Here is a 19,726-nt window from a genome sequence, read left to right on the forward strand (position 1 = left end):
TTGGATGGAGGGAGGTTATGGATGTTTTGTGTTATCATGTTGTTAGTGTTTTCTTCCTATTCTATAATTTGTTGACCTTTCAAGCTTGGCCAGATGGTGAACTAACACTCGGTTGGAGGGGCTGAGATGAGAGTTCTTTGTAGTGTTAACTCTTTCCTGCCCCAAGCAACAGGAAAGGAAGACAATACCCACTTGGCAATGCCCTAATGCCCCAAAGAAACACTCTTCTGGTGAGTAAAATGGTTTCTTCTCTTTCTGTGTCTCCACTCTTCCACTTCCACCTTTCTGGACCCTGTCTTCCAGACACTATCCTCTTGGTCTGCTTTCATACAGCCAGCTACTGCTTTATCCTTTGGCAGTGTGCATTCCTTAACCCCAACTCTGTCATCAGGATGATGCGTCCCTTCCAGTCACCCGTCCTCCCATTGGGTAATCAATTTTGCAGGCAGCTGCAAAGCTGGTTCCCAACATTGACAAACTAGCATACAAATGTACACACAATGTAATCAGTTATCTTGGCAACTACTAACTAAAAATGAAAAATGTTTATATAACTTTAAGTAATACTTAAAACTAACCCAGAAGATGATACAATCTATAGATAAGTGAGCTGAAAAAAACCCCCAAATACTAAGGATCTGTACTGAGCACAACTATCATGAATTTCAGTCTCTATTATGGATAGGGAAGAAAGAAAGGAATACATAGAACAGCATTTTTGGCAGATAACTTTTTAAAAGTAAGGGATAAATAAAGAACTGGTCCATCTAAAGCCCCAATTGCAGCACTTATGTGTAGTATGGGATTCAATAAGAATATGCAATTCAAAAATTTGGAAAAGAAAATACATGTTTAGATTTATAAATGTATTTAAAGGGAACTAATTCTTGTCATATGAATAAATGAAACCGGCACTGAAGGTAAAGTATTTGTCATACTATGAATATCTTCAATTGAGAAAAAAAAGCAATATTATTTAAGAAAATGTGTAAATATTGATAATATTATCTTTTGGAAAATGGAAAAAATGTAAACATATACTGTAAAGTGTTATATTTTTCTGTGAAGAACAAGTTAAGAATTATATCTCACAGTGGTATCCGGATATGGGCAATCTAATAATGTTTGATCATTGGAAGCATATATAGAAAACTGGTCATAATTTTTCATTGTATGCAAATATATGTGAAAATTGTTATCAGGTTATGGCCAGATGGTACATAATGCCAGAAAAGTTATATAATTTAAATAGAAACAAACTCTGTGCTGCTGCCACCAGAACTGGCATCCATAGCCCTGCCACTGTCAGTGGTGGAAATGGGTGGCAGGACAATTGGGCCTGATTGCTGTACCAGCTCCAGGTTGGTGCAGTGATCAGGGTCTGATGCATGACAGCTGTGAGATCAGCTCGGGATCCAGCAGATCCAGGGCCAGCTCAGCCCCACCCCATCCTCAATCTCCAAATGTTCTATTTTGGAGTTTTCCACTGCTCCCTGCTGATGGAAAAAGCACCAGCAGGTCTCCTGCCCATGCAGCAGCCAGTAGGAAGCTGGCTCAGCCAGCAGAACTAAGTGGAGGAGCACCTCCACTCAGTCCAGCCACCCCACAGCCCAGCATAAGGGGTGGTGGTGGATTTCCCTGCCCAGATGGTAATCAAATAAGTCATACTCACAGTAGACTCATTTGAATCAATGGACATAAATTAGTCATTACTAATTTGTTGATTTTCCCATGCATATAAAATGATCTCAGGTGGGACTAGAGCTCCACCTTGTGGCCAAAGGCAAAATAGCACTGTTCAATTTTTTTTTGCTTCCCTTAGCTTCCGCTTAGCCTTGGGAGCACAGTTCTATTTTGCCTTCAATATACATAGCCATGTTTCTTCACACTCTCTGCTGCTCCTCCACCTTAAGGCTTGTATTTTATGTATCTGTTTCTCTAAAGGTTCCTGTGTTTTTTCGCCCCTGTGTTGTCTGTGTTCATATCTGTGATTACTAACTTTTTTTAAAAAAACAACACTTATTTTTGTGCCCAGCATTTTGTCTCCCCTGGAGCCTCCGTAAATATTTTTCTCATCCCCCTCAGTAAATGTCTTCCTCATCCCCTTCAATATTTATTTCACTATTCCCTGCTCTTTCCCCAGAACTGGCAGCGATCTGTCTGACAGGCCAGCAAAGCTCGAAGTAAGCACCAAGCCACAAACAGCTTACCACTAAGCCCGCCACCCAGCTGGTCCGCTGCCCAGTTGGCATATTGCTACCATTAAAAGCACGGTGGGGATTACAGTCGGCATCATCCTTAAGCTGCAAAACGGGCCATTGGGAAATCAAAAGAAAAATTGGCCACTCCAATGCCGACATTACCAGTCTTTCCCGCCTCACAAGTTTCTTTAGCAGCCAAGACAGGAAGCCAGTTGGCTAGTGCCAGCCCCTCATCCATCAGGCCAGAGGGTGTTTTGGCAGTATCTTTAATCATAGGGGGAGAAACTCCGATCAGGACAACAGCGTCCCTCATGCCAGTGCTTCAACCCTTCAATACATCAGTCCTCAGAGACCATGGGGAACTGAACAGCAGGCCTATGATGTTCTCCCTGGACACTCAGTCAGTCCAAGATCATGGCCACAATGCAGGGGAAAGGGAAGAAGCAGTTTTGGTGAGAACCTTCACAAATCTTTTGAACAGCTGCAGCACAGGGGGACTGGGAGTGAGTACTTGAATAACTGGGTGCTTCCTTGCTCACTCCTCTGAGTTACTCTCTCTCGAGACAGCTGAGGTCCCTGCTAAGTGCTGCAAGGACTGGGACTTCCTACATGACCCTGAATCCAAAGAGAGTCTGCAGTCAATCTTGCAGCCTCTTGCATCAACTCCTGGCTGTGTCAGGGACCATAAAAGCCCAGCTGCCCTTGGGTGGCTGGTCTGCTGCCTTTGGGGTCACTACCGAAGGGAAGACATCAAAGGGGTTGTCCCTTCGGGAGCTCCTTAGGGAGTTGTGAGGGCAAGGGTAGTATCCACTTCTATTTTTTTTAAAAAAACCAATCTAGAGGAGATTGGTAGTGGGGAAGGCATACTGCACATGTGTAGTTCCTGCAAAGGGTGAAAGCCTATGCAGTGAACTGAATAATAGGAGAAAGTCGCCAGATGCCTTCAGACTAAGAATCTGCAACTTTGCCCACCTGGACACTCAGTGCAACATCAGCACAGGCTGCAAGGACGAGGAGGAGGAGGGGTTCCTGTGGTCTACAGAACTTCCATGTCTGTCACCAGGAAACCTCTGTTTTGGAGCTGGCTTTGAGGGCCTGCACCTGGTGTCAGGTCAAGGAGATAGGAAACTAGGGTTGCTGCTGGTGTACCGTCTACCCTTCTGCCCATCAGCTTTTCTGACTGAGCTGGCAGAGGCCATCTCGGTCGTGGTATTGGAGCAGCCCACAACGATAGTCCTGGGTGATTGCAGTGTTGATGCTGGAGCTGCCTCTAACATTCCAGCTCAGGACTTCATGGCCTCCATGGCTGTCCCAAGTTGTCACTGGCCTGACACATAGGACAGGGCACACGCTCAACTTGTTTTCTGCTCCAGATGGAGGAAGTTGTGGTTTGGAGATGGGGGATGGATATCACTCCATTGTCAGACAACTTCTTGGTAAAGTTCAGACTGACGGTTCCAATCTTCCATTGCAGGGATGGTGGACAGATTAAGATGGTCCGACCCCAGAGACTAATGGAATCCACTGTAGTCCTGAATGCCCTGGGGGAATTCCGAATAGATACAGCAGGTGACCCTGTTGAAGCCCTTGTCACACTGTGGAACAGAGAGGCACGTCAGGCTCTTAACACAGTTGCCCCTGAGCACCCTCTCCAGCATTGTGGAGCCCATTTGCACCATGGTACACCAGTGAGCTAAGGGCAATGAAACAGGCTGGACAACAGCTAGAGTGCAAGTAGTGAAAGACATGAGCACAAGTAAAACATAACTATGCCTACTGTGCGGTGGTGAGGGTGGCGAAGAAGGCCAATTTCTCTGTCACCATCATATCCTCAAGGAGCTGTCCTGTGGACGTTTTTTGTATTGTTAGGTGTCTGTTGACATCAATTCCAGGAAATGGAGTATTAGATCCTTCGGAGGTCCACTGTGAATTGTTTGCAAGGCACTTTGAGGGTAAAATTGCTTGCCTCCATAGCAATCTTGATGCCCCATCCACATCTACTGTAGTCCCCAGTGAAGTGTCCAGTGCAACATCTGCTGCAACTTCTTGGGATCACTCTGAGTTGATGCAGCCTGATGACATGGACAAGGTGCTTGCGATGATGTGGCCAGCAACATATCCTCTCGAACCTTGCCCTTCTTGGCTTATTAAAGGTTGCCGAGGTGGTTTGACTGAGTGGATCGGTCAACATAGCATTGTGGGAGGGAGTGGTTTCAGGCACCCTGAAAGAGGCGGTGATTCTGAAAAAGCCCACCCTGGACCCATTGGCTTGCAACAATTGCTGACTGGTTGCAAATACCCCCTTCTTAGGGAAGGTGATTGAGAGGGTTGTGAAGCAGCAATTGCAAGTATTCTTGGATGAAACAGATTATCTTGACCAATTCCAGCCTAGGTTCAGGCCTGGTTATGAGACTGAATCGGTCTTCATAGAATCATACAATAGTAGAATTGGGCCTATAAGTCCATCAAGTCCAACCCCCTGCTCAATGCAGGAATCCAAATCAAAGCATTCCCAACATATTGGCTGTCCAGCTGCCTCTTGAATGCCTTCAGTGTCGGAGAGCCCACTACCTCTCTAGGTAATTGATTCATTGTCGTATGGCTCTAACAGTTAGGAAATTTCTCCTGACGTTCCGTCGAAATCTGGCTTCCTGCAACTTGAGCCCATTATTCCGTGTCCTGCACTCTGGGACAATCGAGAAGAGATCCCGGCCCTCCTCTGTGTGACAACCTTTCATGTACTTGAAGAGTGCTATATCCCCTCACTCTTCTCCAGTCTAGACATGCCCAGATCTTTCAGTCTCTCCTCATAGGGCTTTATTTCCAGTCCCCCTGATTATCCTTGTTGCCCTCCTCTGAACCTGTTCCAGTTTGTCTGCATCCTTCTCACATGTTGTATTGCAGAGCCAAGTATCCCCCATCTTATCTGTGCATTTGGTTTCTTTTTCCTAAGTGTAGAACTTTGCATTTATCCCTGTTGAATTGCATTCTGTTTTCAGCCCAATGCTCCAGCCTATCAAGGTCCCTTTGAATTTTGTTTCTGTCTTCCACAGTATTAGCTATGCCCCCCCAATTTTGTATCATCTGCAAATTTGATAAGCATGCTCTGTATCTCCTCATCCAAATCATGAATAAAAATGTTGAAGGGCACTGGCCCCAAGACCGAGCCCTGTGGTACCCCACTTGTTACTTCCGCCCAGTTTGAGAAGGAACCATTGATAAGCACTCTTTGAGTACAATTCTGTAGCCAACTGTGGATCCACCTGATAGTTGTTCCATCCAGCCCACATTTAGCTAGCTTGCTAATCAGAATATCATGGGGCACTTTGTCAAAAGCTTTGCTGAAGTTGAGATGTATTATGTCCACAGCATTCCCACAGACTGAGCCAAAGTAGAAATTGAGCATTTCTGCCCTTTCTTTGTCATCTGTTATCATTTTGCCATCCTCATTGAGTAGTTGTGCCACCATTTCTATTCTCTGTCTTTTACTATGGACTTAATTGAAGAAAGCTTTTTTGTTGCTTTTAGCATCCCTCGCTAATCTCAGCTCATTCTCAGCTTTAGCCTTCCTGACACCATCCCTGCAATTTTGTGATACCTGCCTGTACTCTTCCTTTGTGGCCTGGCCTTCTTTCCACTTTTTTGTCCTTTTTTGGTTTCAGGTCAGCTGTAAGCTTTTTGTGAAGCCACATTGGCTTCTTCTGCTGTTTCACCCCTTTTTTTCCTTGTTGGAATTGCTTGCCATTGCACTTTTAGAATTTCCTTTTTTAGAAATCCCACCCATCTTGGACTCCTTTTCTCATTAGGGTTGCTTGCCATGGAACTGTACTTACAATTGTTCTGAGTTTATTAAAATCAGGTTTCCTGAAGTCCAGGGTGCACGTATGGCTACTCTCAGCTTTTTCTTCTGTTAAAAATCAAGAATTCAAGTATGGTGTGGTCACTTTTCCCCAGAGTAGGGAGTCTCCCACTACTAGTACTCTTCTCTTCTTGTTGTGGGGCATGGTTTCATTGGCCCTGCTTGATTGAGCTTCAGCCTCTTGCTTGTCTCCTGTAATTCTTCCACCACAGGCTGTCCTCTAGTCTGATCCTTGAGTGGTTGAAAGCGGTTCCATAGTTCCACTGGTGAAGGGTGTCTTCTAGCTCTTCTGCTCCTGTCACTCTTTCCCATGAAGTTTCCTCCACTTCATTGTTCCTCTCCAAAGCAGTCTCCTCTTCTGCTACCACATGCTGTTGCTCTTCCACCTCCACTTCTCTTTGCTGCTGTTGTTCCAGTTTTCTGTCTAATAACTCTTAATCTTCTCTTATTAGTAATTTTAGGGACCTCCCCCTTGACTTCCCCTGTTGAACTCCTTTGTCAAACTCCTGTTTGCTCTCCCTGTTCGCTCTCCTTGGTCACCTTGATGCATGACCTTTATTGGGAGAAGGACAGGGGGAGTGCGACCCTGTTACTCTTACTTGATCTCTCAGCGGCTTTTGATACCATTGACCATGGTATCCTTCTGGGCCAATTTAGTGAGATGGGTATTGGAGGCACTGTTTTACAGTGGTTCCAATCCTATCTTCAAGGTCATTTTCAGAGAATAGCATTGGGTGATTGTCTTTCAGCTCACTGGCAGTTGTGCTGTGGGGTGCCACATGATACCGTCTTGTCCCCCATGCTATTTTACATCTATATGAAGCCCTTGGGAGTGGTCATGAGGAGATTTGAGGCGAGGTGTCAGCAGTACGCTGATGATACCCAGCTCTATTTCTCTGTAACATCTGAATCGGGAGAGGCTGTGCAAGCCCTGGGCCAGTGCCTGGACTCGGTGATGGGCTGGATGAGGGCCACTAAACTGAGTCTGAATCCTAACAAGATGGAGACGCTGTGGGTTGCTGGTTCCCGAGTTCAGATAATTAGTCAGTTGCCTGCTTTGGATGGGGTCATACTCCCTTTGAAAGAGCAGATCTGTAGTCTGGGGGTGCTCCTGGATCTATCTTTTGTCACTAGAGGCCCAGGTAACCTCAGTGGCTAGGAGTGCTTTCTACCAGTTGCAGCTGGTAAGACAGCTGCGGCCATTTCTAGAGCGGGATAGCCTGACCACTGTTGTTGTAGGAGAATTATTTCACCATTGGAATCTTTTGCTGGGGGTCCTTAAATAAAATTGAAGACACAGGCTTGAAGCAAAAAGGTAGGCCTTTATTCATTACAAGCATATGCAGGGCCATATGCAGGGTCAGCCCCTCAGAAACATCCAGGAGAGACTGCACTGAGGCACTGTGTGCAAGCTGTTTTACAGAGTACAGGTACAGCATGTGACAATGATTTGACCAATCTTATGAGTCCTTGCCCACATAACATCATTCCAAACCAATCAGAAAGTATTAGCTAATTCCAGTGGTGATTCCAAGGTTCTGTCCATATAATTGTCCTACTGTCTCTTCAAGACTAATGAATTTTGGTTCTAGTTGGAACAGTTACTTATTGTGAATATGCTTTCAGGCATACTCAGTACACTCTGTATGTCATCGTTTTCAGATGGGTCAGGCTGACTCAGGCACACCGGAGAAATTTGGACAAGTTCCCTTGAGTTAAGTTTGGGAATCTAACTCAGGGTGTTTGGGAATGTATGAGCACCCCCAGTTCTATTCCTTTGCAATAGGGGTCCTTATGTCCTTATATTTTCTCAGAAATCTCTTTTCCTTACTTATAAAATACATAGCTCTAGAAGGAGTTTATTTAAAACCCCTGAGCTACATTGTGAAACCACACAAACTAAGGAAAAAAGCTGGATAACTGATTAACTAATATCTCCTCAAAAATATAGAGGCAGGTAGGCAGGCCACCCCAGATGTACCTTTTTCCTAATGAAAACACATTTATAAAGTTATAAATATTATTTTAAAACATTATAAAATCTAACTATTTTCTTTTCATTAAAACATTAGGTTATGCTATAAAACTTTTCTCTTTTAGATGGCATTCAAGAATCAAACATTGGCAATCCCTACCCATTTCATCAATCTCAGCTTCTCTCGCTCCTAACACTTCTTGATTCCAAACAATAGGGTAATTAATCATGCATCAGCCGGGTCTTGGCACCGAACCAGGGAATCGCTGTGACCTGTTTTCATCGCAACAGGTTTTTGCTGTTAGCCTGAATATAATGCTAAGATTCTGTTTTCTCTATAAGCATGAATCTCAGGGCCCCACTAGGCCTGCAATTCAATACTTAATTCTTTATGATTATACAACATATACCCCTTTTTAATAGTTATGATCATACATGTATGGATATATAAAATTCCCCATTATTGTCCATGCACTGGTAACCTCCAGGCTGGATTACTGTAATGCGCTCTATGTGGAGCTGCCTTTGAGGTTGGTCTGGAAGATGCAGCTGGTGCAAAATGCAACAGTGAGACTGCTCACTGGGGCAGGGAATCACCACCATGTTACCCCACTGCTGAAAGAATTGCTCTGGCTACCTATTAGCTACCAGGATAAGTTCAAGGTTCTAGTTTTGGTGTACAAAGCCCTATACAGCTTGGGACCAGGATACCTGAAAGACCATCTTACCCCTTATATACCTAGTCGATCACTGCGCTCGGCAGGTGAGGGCCTCCTGCAGATGCCATCTTATCAGGAGGTCCATTCTGTGCAACATAGGAAACGGACCTTTAGTGTAGTGGCACCTACCCTTTGGAATTCCTTCCGTTTAAATATTAGACAGGCGCCATCTCTGTTATCTTTTCAATGCCTTCTGAAGACTTGCCTCTTTCAACAAGCCTTTTAAGTAGAGACCTTATCCCAGTCTGTGTCTGTGTTGGAATTAGTTTTTAATATGTTTTTAAACCTTTTTTAAAAAAACATGTTTTTAAAACTTTTTTTAAAAAAACATGTTTTTAAAACTTTTTTTAAAAAAAGATGTTTTTAAAGCTTTAAAAAATGTTTTTAAATATATTTTGTTTTAATACATTTTAAAGCCTTTTTTATGATGTTTTGAAGTGTTTTTAGTGCTTTTGTTTACCGCCCTGGGTTCCTACTGGGAGGAGGGGTGGGATATAAATCAATTAAATTGTGCAGGTGGGCTGAGAACAGAGCTGGGAACAGATCCAGCATGGGGAATGGCAAGATTTATCTCATTCATATGATTAAAAATATTTGCCAGGTAAGGCAACCCATGGATAAAATCCTTTCTTTCAAAGTGTTCCAAGAGTGGGTTTTTTTCTTTCAGAAAAAGTGAAACTTCTGACCTTAGTTCAAACAAGCGCTTCAAGACTTGTGCTTTTGAAAGCCAGTGAACTTCTGTGTGGTAGAGAAGCACTTCATATTCTGCTCCCATTTCTTGACAAAATCTTTTAAAAATATGATTCAGAGACTTGCTTCTGATAAAATTGATTACTTTTATGGCTGTTGACAAAACTTCTATCAGGGTTGTTGGAAGAGTCTTTGTTGCCAGTGCATGTCTGTCACAGCTTGGAAGATTACTTTTAAAAAGTAATAAAATACAGTTACAATTACATGGCCCAAAAAGTAGTAATTACAGTTGCAATTACAATTGCTCTGAAAGTAACTGGTTACTTTAATTTTTCTCAAAAGTAATCAGTACAATTACATTTCAGGTACTTTTTTTAAAAAAAAAACACCCACAAGGTGCTGGCCTTGGCTGCTGCACATCTTGTTCTTGTTGTTATGTGCCTTCAAGTCAAGTACGACTTATGGCGACCCTATGAATCAGTGACCTCTAATAGCATCTGTCATGAACCACCCTGTTCAGATCTTGTGCGTTCAGGTCTGTAGCTTCCTTTATGGAATCAGTCCATCTCTTGTTTGGTCTTCCTCTTTTTGTACTCCTGTTTTTCCCTGCATGTCTTTTCTAGTGAATCATGTCTTCTCATTATGTGTCCCAAGTATGATAACCTCAGTTTCATCATTTTAGCTACTAGTGACAATTCTGATTTAATTTGTTCTAACACCCAATTATTTCTCTTTTTCACAGTCCATGGTATACGTAAAGCTCCCTCCAACACCACATTTCAAAGGAGTTGATCTTTCTCTTATCTGCTTTTTCACTGTCCAACTTTCACATCCATACATAGAGATTGGGAATTCCATGGTCTGAATGATCCTGACTTTAGTGTTGAGTGATACAGCTTTGCATTTGAGGACCTTGTCTAGTTCTGTCATAGCTGCCCTCCCCAGTCCTAGCCTTCTTCTGATTTCTTGACTATTGTCTCCATTTTGGTTAATGACTGTGCCAAGGTATTGATAATCCTTGACAAGTTCAATGACCTCATTGTCAACTTTAAATTTACATAAATCTTCTGTTGTCATTACTTTGGTCTTTTTGACGTTCAGCTGTAGTCCTGTTTTTGTGCTTTCCTCTTTAACTTTCATCACCATTCATTTCAAATCGTTACTGGTTTCTGCTAGTAGTATGTTATTGTCTACATATCTTAAATTATTGATATTTCTCCCTCCAATTTTCATACCTCCTTCATCTTTGTCCAATCCCGCTTTTGTATTATATGTTCTGTGTATCGGTTAAACAAATAGGGTGATAAAATACACCCCTGTCTCACACCCTTTCTGATTGGGAACCAGTCGGTTTCTCCATATTCTGTCCTTACAGTAGCTTCTTGTCCAGTTGTGCATCAGGACAATCAGATGCTGTGGCACTCCCATTTCTTTTAAAGCATTCCATAGTTTTTCATGATCTAAGTACATCTTAAGCATCTTGAGCTGCACATCTAAGTAGCCTAAAACAAAATTAAAAATAAACACATGCATACAGAGGTAGTAGAATAATTCTTTTTATCCATAAGATAGCAATGGTGGTCTGTCTGCTGGTAAGGGATGTGGGGAGGGAGGCAGAGGCCACTACACAGATCTTTGCATGTCAAACCAAGTGCACCCCCCCCCAACCAGCAAGCATAATCGCTCTCACTTAACCACCTCCCGGACCCTGCCCTGCCACCAACTAAGGGACACTCACCCAAGCAAACATTTCCCCCTGAGATGCAAAAAAGTTAAAATGTAGCACGGTAGCCAGAGAGGGTGGAGGAGGCCACTTTGGGTGTCAAGTGCAAACACAGTATTCACACACACACACACTGTCATCTTTCACCTCCACAGATCTTTATCTCCATTCTGCTGCTGCCTCCTTCTCCTCCTTTATCCATGTCCTTGCCCTCCGGCTCCTTTTTCCCTCCACTCCATTCTTCACCACCACCATCTATTTTTTTAAACAATTGTTTTCTCCACTCCACCCCTTCTCACTCTCCACCTCCTCCCTCACCTCCTCCTACCTACCCACAGAGCATGAGGGAAGAGCGACGCTGCACAGAAGCCCAGTTTGAGGCACATGATTTTCATCCACAAATCAGAGGAGCAGAAGACTTCCCCTGCTTTGCCCCAAGTAATGCCCAAATGTAATGCTGGAAACATTACAATTTCTCCACAAAAGTAATAAAATTACTCCTAGTTCTATTACAATCAAAATGTAAAGGAATTACCCACTTGTTCCTCAAAAAAGTAACGAATTACTTCCAAGCTCTGATGTCTGTGTAAAAAGCAATGAGTGACGACGATGTGAGGAGCTTCCTTTTTCATTAAAGTAGCAAAACCAGATGTATTACCAAGCATCGCAGGAGCTCAATCTTTGCAAAGTGTATGAAGCTTTTCTTTCCAGTCAAAGTTTTGTTTGGGGAAAAAACTTTCTACCATTTCCCAAAAGTTGACGGCCTTTGTAGTTTCCAAAAGGGACTCACAAAATAAGAATTCTTCTTTGATGGTGTCAGCATGCACAGAGTGAACAAAAACAAGGAGCTGCTACATTGAGAGATGTCTGTAGTTTCATCTAGTTGCATACTGAAGGGGAATGGTGAGGGTGCCAATTCCTCGATGACCTGCTTCAAAATGTTAAAAGAAATATTTGGTTTGGTGGCTGAATGGCTACTAGGCGAAGAGTTGCCCAATAGTAGGCCAGCTACATTGCACAGCCGTCTGTAGACAGGAAGACTGTGATCACGTGCAGTCTAGCAGAGGGTCTAATAACTACCGTAATTTCAAAGTTGTGATGAGCGAAAACAATATTTTGAGATATCTGCAACAATTGTAATGTGATATGAAAATATCTGTGATTTCTATTGGTGACAAAGTCACGGATACTGCTAATACTACTGTGGTTTGTTGCCTACATTCATAATTGAAGGAAATGCTAAATTTCAGTTAGACTCTAATTGTTAGAGGTTAGTGAAAATAAAGATGTAATTTTTCCCCATTCAAGTTCACGGACCCCTGAAGTCTATCCACGGACCCAAGGGGTCCATGGACCCCAAGTTAAGAGCTCCTGATCCAGACCCTGGTTGACTGAACCTTCATGCATGGACGTTGACCAGATTAGACTCGTGAAAGCAGGTTTACCTACCTCAGTGGTGGACACCATGATAGCATCCAGGAGACCCTCCATGTTGTGCTTTTATCAGGTACATGGGTGGTATTTTCATTGTGGTGCATGCATCAGCATTACACTCCAAGGATAGCAGAGCTAAAGGAAATGTTATCTTTTCTTCAGGATGGACTAACAATGGGTCTTTGACCAAAAACCTTGTGGCATCAGGCATCAGCACTATCATTGATACTGTCCAAGTCACCGGGTAAACCATTAGGTTCTCATCCCTTTGTGAAGGGTTTCCTCTGAGGAGCAACTGTGATGTCATCACCTGTTCAGCACCGCTTTCCATCCTGGGACTTACACAAGGTGTTGAACACACTTCAAAAACCTCTATTCGAACTACTTAAGTTTATCTCCTTATGGATACTATCTTTCAAGGTTCTTTTTCTAGTGGCTATCACATCAGCCAGGAGGGTATCAGAAATGTATGCTTTCTCAATGGATAGACAATGCTGCATTTTCCACAAAGACAGTGGGCCTACGTACTAACCCTCTTTTCCATCCTAAAGTGCTTTCCTCCCTTCATTGTCAGCAAGAACTTGTGTTATCTTCTTTCTGTCCATCTCCTGTCCACCTGAGGGGAAAAGCCTCACACTCTTTGAATGTGCGCACAGCTTTGCAGAATCAACCTTTCCATGGGACGGATACAATGTTTGTGTCCTTTCATACTTCCTCATTGGGTAAAAAAGTTACTTCCTCTATCCAGGTGGATTAAGGCTTGCATTTCATTAGCATACACAATTCAAGGCCTGTGGCCACTAGTTAAGATCACAGCTCATTCTACCAGGGCAGTGGCCACTTCAGTAGCCTTTGCCCATAATGCAGAGCAGCCACCTGGGCTGCTCCTAACACTTTTGTCAAACATTATTAAGTAGATGTCTATTACTCAGCTGAGGCAGCATTTGGGAGACGGGTACTGTAGCACGTTCTCCTGGTATCCTAGGCAGTCCTAAGTTATTTCCCACTCTGCATGGGTCAGCTTGGGTACGTTCCACCTGAGATCATCTTACATGCACGGGAGAAGAGACCTTTGGTCTTACCATAAAACAGTCTTCTACCTGCATGTAAATATGATCTCAGGGCCTCTCCCTGGTTTGCGGGCTGCCATTGATAGGTCTGTTACCCATCATTTCTGGTCTTATATAGGGGGTTTAAGTTTTAAAGTTTTATGTCTTTCTTGTTGGCAGAGAGTGCTGTTATCTGTTCTATGTTGTGTGCATTGTTTAGATTTCATGTTATTTCAATGTATTTCTCGGTCTGGCTTGTCATATGTGAACTGTGTTCCCGAGGCTAAGAGAAGCTAAAGGAAGCAAGAAAAATTGAACAGTGCTATTTTGCCTTCAACCACAAGATGGAGCTCAAGTCCCACCTGAGATCATCTTTAGATGCACGTAGAATACCGTTTTACAGTAAGACCAAAGGTCTCTTTATCATGAGGTTAACTCCACAATATATTCAATTTGTAATTACTAAAGCTTCCACTCATTATTAGAATGGTTAAACTATACATGCAATAATAATCAGTAGCATTTGTTGTGCTGTAATTGCTTCCTTATCTAATACATGTTTTTATCTTTGTTTTCTGCAGGCTTGTCCAATCTTTTCCTCAGCCTCTTGAAACAAAGCCATTGCTCAGTCAACGGGAGTCTGCTCCAGCAGGAAACTTACAGCAGCATAACAATAGGCATCCAATGAGCAACACCTTTGCTGATAGCTGGAATGATGGCTCTCACTATGATAATACAGGATTCGTAGCAGAAGAGAGCACAGTGGAGAATCCCAATGCTAACCCTCTGTTAAGCTCTAAATCAAGAAGCACATCAGCTCATGGACGCAGGCCTTTAATTAGGCAAGACAGAATAGTTGGTATCCCCTTAGAACTTGAACAGCCTACTCTCAGAAATATGCCTGAATCAGAAGTGCCTCCATCAAACCCTTGGCAGAACTGGACAAGAACCCCTAGCCCCTTTGAAGACAGGACAGCCTTTCCTTCTAAGCTAGAGAGCACCCCTACCACCAGCCCTTTACCTGAAAGGAAAGATCTTGTTAAAGACTCTCCTGAAATAACTAACACTTTTTCTCCAGGAACACCATGGGAGTATCATGATTCAAATGTCAACAGAAGTCTTGGTAATGTGTTTTCACATATTCACTGTCGCCCGGATACTTCTAAAAATGTCATTTCCATCAGCAAAAGTACAGAGAGGCTTTCCCCAATGATGAGAGATTTGAAAAGTAATAGGTTTAAGAAGTCACAAAGTATAGATGAGATAGACATTGGTGCATATAAAGTTTATAATATACCACTAGAGAACTATGCAGCTACTACCGACAATGCAGGACTACATGAGAGGCCAGATAAAATGTTGGGGCCAGAACATGGAATGTCTAGTATGTCCCGTAGCCAGTCTGTACCAATGCTTGATGATGAGTTGCTGACCTATGGAAGTGTTAAGGTACAGCAGCAGCAAAAGCCTTCAGTGACTAAAAAAGTGTACCAGTTTGACCAAAGTTTTAATCCTCAAGGATCAGTGGAAGTGAAAGCAGAAAAGAGGATCCCACCACCTTTTCAACATACTCCAGAATACATTCCCCAGCAGACTAAAAATGTCTCAAAGGATTTGGTTAGCCCAAGAGCCTACCGAGGATATCCACCCATGGAGCACATGTTTTCATTCTCTCAGCCTTCTGTTAATGAGGAGACTGTCAACACTCAGTTCTCAAGTCAGGGATCAAGGGCTGGATTTTTGAGAAGAGCAGATTCATTGGCCAGTTCCACAGAAATGTCAATGTATAGAAGAGTCAGTGAACCACACGAACTGCCTCAGAGCGACAGGTATAACAGACATCAGTATAGAGGAGCTATGGAACGCCAAAGCAGCATTTCAGTGTCTGAATCCCAGTTCCTCAAAAGAAATGGCAGGTATGAAGATGAACACCCTTCATATCAAGAAGTGAAAGCCCAATCTGGAAGTTTTCCAGTTAAAAACCTTACTCAAAGAAGGCCATTGTCTGCAAGAAGCTACAGTACAGAGAGTTATGGTACCTCCCAAACCAGGCCAGTTTCAGCTAGGCCTACAATGGCAGCTCTGTTGGAAAAGATACCATCAGACTATAACTTGGGTAACTATGGTGACAAGCCATCAGATAACACTGATTTAAAGACGAGGCCTGCCCCTCTGAAGGGAAATGAGAGCTGTGGTAAAATGCCCGCTGACTGGAGACAACAGCTACTTAGACATATAGAAGCTAGAAGGTTAGACAGGGTATGTTTGGCATTTCTCTGCAATTAATGCCTTTTAGTTTTTATATTTCTATATATCAAAATTTTCTGCTTGCAGTGATTAATATGTTCTCCAGTAATAATTCCTGGATTTGTTTTATGAATTAATAAAGCATGAAATCTATTTTGTTACAGTTTATACATAATGAGTTAGTATTAGGGTTGCTCGGGGGAGCATTAGAGAAGTTCTTCCCTGACAGAATTATTTTGTAACACAAAAATGATTATCTCAACCTTCTACTAGGAATTATTGATTAAACGTTTTAAAAATCACAAAAATAGTTTTGAATTTAAACATTAGTTTTATCTATTAGCCTTTAGAGTGCATTGGGAAAATATTAAATACAAATTCCAATGCAAAAGTATTGCAAGTATTGACCTAGGTAGGCTTAAAATTAATGGGGACAATCCAAAAACACTACAGAACTCAAGAGCATATCTTCAGAGGCTGCTGTGTTTTTTTCTGTGTTGTGAATAAGGTAATGCCCTGGGTGCACAGATAGATATGCTCATGTGAACTGTCATGAGCAATTAGATCATGGCAGATATAATTCTGGGTTTCTTTTATTTTTTGTAGAAAATTTGGCTATTCTGATCAACAACTAAGCTCTATTACTTCTGTTCTGGCACCCGAGTCTTAAATCTATTTACTTGGAAGTAAGTCAACTAATTTGCGTTTCACTTATTTCCAAGTTTGCTTAGGATCTCACGTTAGAATGCATAAAGACCCAACAGAATACCTAACAGCTTTCTTAATTAGCATTTATTATTGGATAAATTTGCGGAATAATTCATCGATGTGAGATACAGTTTCTAAAGTGTGAAGAATTAACGATGAGGTATTGTATTATTTGAAATAAGAAATAAATGTTTATTTTATTATGAATAAAATACCTTACAAGATAACTGGGATAATACAAAATACAAGTACTCATATTTTCCCATGGTGAGGGTAAAAGCATCTGGAGAGGGAACTTTTCAGGGGCAGAAGAGTTTGTGGGGGAAAGGATTATGGATTCCTTTCTTTCATCTCAAATTGCAACCTTATTGCTGTGTTGTGTAAAAGGAAAAAAATAATAAAAAAGGAATCACAGAACTACATATTCTTCACCCTGACATTATGTTGGCGATTTTTTGGCTTGCATTATCTTGGGCTTGTTGAATGTTGTTATGGCTCTTATTCAGATTCCGTTAGCCTCTGAGACCTTTTTGTCTTCCTCCAACTATATTGCTGCCTGCAAATAAGTTGCACTATGAAGGCCAAATTAAGCCCTACAGTTATAAATAGATTGCCAAATGCTTTCCTAAAATAAGTGAAAATTAAAATAGGCAAAGGTGTTGTCAAAAATGTTGAAATCATCCTGGAAAATGAGACACCTATAGATCTCATTCTGGAATTCCCTATAACAGAATTACTCTTCCTTATACTCACAATATATGTAGCTGTTTATCACTCAGTGACTGCAACAAATGATTGTATTTGAGAAATATCCATAATAGAGTAAAATTGTAGACAGTTTCATATCTTTTGATATCATATCACTATATTTTTTAGTGAAGGTTGTTCACAACTTGGTTGTGACTCACTGAGAATTAAATTGTCTGTCCACTAATACCATTTATTTGTTTTTATTTATTTAAAAGAGGGATAGGCTAGCAGGCTAGGTCGTTATCTCCCCCACCCCTGCAGGCCAAGTTTGACAGGTAGGCAAGGCTGCCCACTGGTCAACCATTTGCTGTCACAATAATGTCAGGTGACCCTTCTTTGTCTGCATGATTTCAAATCAAACGGTGTGGACAAAGGCACAGCCTACAAAGTGCCAACTATCAGCTAGTTGTCAAGTCTTGTGAAGCCCCTTGCAAAGCAATCTGTAAGACCTGACAGTCTTGTGGAGCTCTTTGCAAGGGGCTTTGCAAGACCCTGCAATCAGCTGATCATTATGTCTTGTGAAGCCCTGTGCTTTGCAGAAGCCACCAGTCAACTAATTGGCAGTGCCTGCAAACTCCCTTTCAACTGAGCCAGATCTTTACCTGCCTCATACTTACTTACTTACTTGCTTTATTTATTTATGTATCCCGCCCTTCCTCTCCACAGGAGCCCAGGGCGGCAACTTGACACAGTATATGACACCAAACTACTTGGGAAAAAATACTTCTGCTGCTTAGTCCAGGGGTTCTCAAACCCCCCTCACTGGCCTTCTTAAGAGGGTTGAAAATTACTGAGGCCCACCAGTCACAAAATGGTGGCCAATGAAAGCACAGTTTGGCATAATCAGTTGGCTGACTTCACTTTCTATTGCTATCTAATCCATTTTTGGAAATTGCTATATTATTTGCCATAGCATTTTCCCGACTTCCATACCTCAGCTTTCCTCCAGCTAAGTACAGACATTTGCTCTGAATGTATCCTTTCCATTTTAGGCAGAATTTGTTAATCCAGAGGCTCTGCGTTTGGCTGTAAGTGAAGAAGGATTTTTCTTTTATATTCTTCTCTTCCCACTTCCAAATGCCTCTCGAAGTATTTTTATACATCTCTTGTAATTTCTTCTCCCATTCTCCTTTCACACTCAACTTGTACCTTATTTGGCCTCTCGAAAACCTGTCAGTTTCATTCAACTCTCCTCCCTGGTCCTTTTACATTCACCTCTTTCTCTCTTATCCCTTTCCTCTCTTATCCCTTTCCTTTGTATTCCCAGTTTTTTATTGGTAATAATTATAATAAATATTAAACTTCTATCTCACTTTCTGATTTCCTTCAACACCTCCTCTGGCCCTTTCCCCATCCTCCCCAAATGTCTCTGACTCCCAGCCACCTTTATTTACCATGCAAAGGAGTTGCTGAAGCTGGCACTGGCCCAATCAAAACACTATGGCATAGCTAATGGATGGGGCAGGCAAGTGAGGAGGCACTGGTCAAGCTGTGGTACTGAGGCCCACCTGAAAGTGTCTCAAGGCCCACTGTTAAGACCACACTGGCTGAGAATGCAGAGTTGCTGCAATGGTCTCAATATTGATTTTAAAACAAAGTTATTTGAATGACTGACTGACTGACTGAATGTTTGTAGATACACTACAATAAGTATAAACCAAATTATCATTATTCTAGTGTAGCATAGTGTAGTTAAGCATTCAGTTACAAATGTTTACAAATATTTTTTTAATTGGTTCCCTGTTAGGAATCAGACATCATAGAAAACCATGTGTATTAAAATTTTAAACTGGCTTTCAAGTACATGGGTTACTAAGAAAAATATGATAGTAAACCTTCAGGTAAAACAAAAAACGTTGCAATGTATTGTCATCTCCCAAGAGATGTTCCTGTTCAGGCTCTGACCAGCCTGAAACAGGAATTTTGTAGTGTTGTTTGGAGTTCACAGGGGGAAGGGAATGAGAGGGGTGAATGGAAAAGGGATGCCTTATTTCTTTCCCACCCATGCTGAAATATTCTCTTGTGCCATATAGTGCTGAAAGGCTCAGGTTTTGGGGCTGTTTGCTAACCCAGAACATGAATTCTTTAATGCTGTGTACAATAGTGGGCAAATGGGATTTGGAAAAGGAAAAAGGTGCCCTGGAAGCAGGATTGTCCTAAGATATTTTGCTGTTTGAGGCAGAGCAGCAAATGATGCCATCTTATACACATTCTCTTCCAAGTACATAGTACCCAAGACCTGGCAAAGTTATTTTGGCACCTGAGGCAGAAAAATCACAAGCATCTCTCCTCCCTTCCTGGCAGTAAAAAATACAATCAATGAATTAAATAACAATCTGCTGCCCTTTCATGATATCCAGACCAGCTGCCT

General features: G+C 42.1%; 1 protein-coding gene across 1 annotated transcript in view; it reads left to right on the forward strand.

Moving 5' to 3' along the window:
• Positions 1-19,726, forward strand: part of LRRC7 (leucine rich repeat containing 7) — a 436,741-nt gene that overhangs the window by 355,451 nt on the left and 61,564 nt on the right. Inside the window, exon 21 of the mRNA XM_061633412.1 lies at positions 14,232-15,909. Coding sequence (XP_061489396.1) covers positions 14,232-15,909 — 1,678 coding nt within the window. The remainder of the gene's footprint in view (positions 1-14,231; positions 15,910-19,726) is intronic.

The sequence above is a fragment of the Rhineura floridana genome, chromosome 6, assembly GCF_030035675.1.
Source record: "Rhineura floridana isolate rRhiFlo1 chromosome 6, rRhiFlo1.hap2, whole genome shotgun sequence".
Lineage (NCBI taxonomy): Eukaryota > Metazoa > Chordata > Lepidosauria > Squamata > Rhineuridae > Rhineura > Rhineura floridana.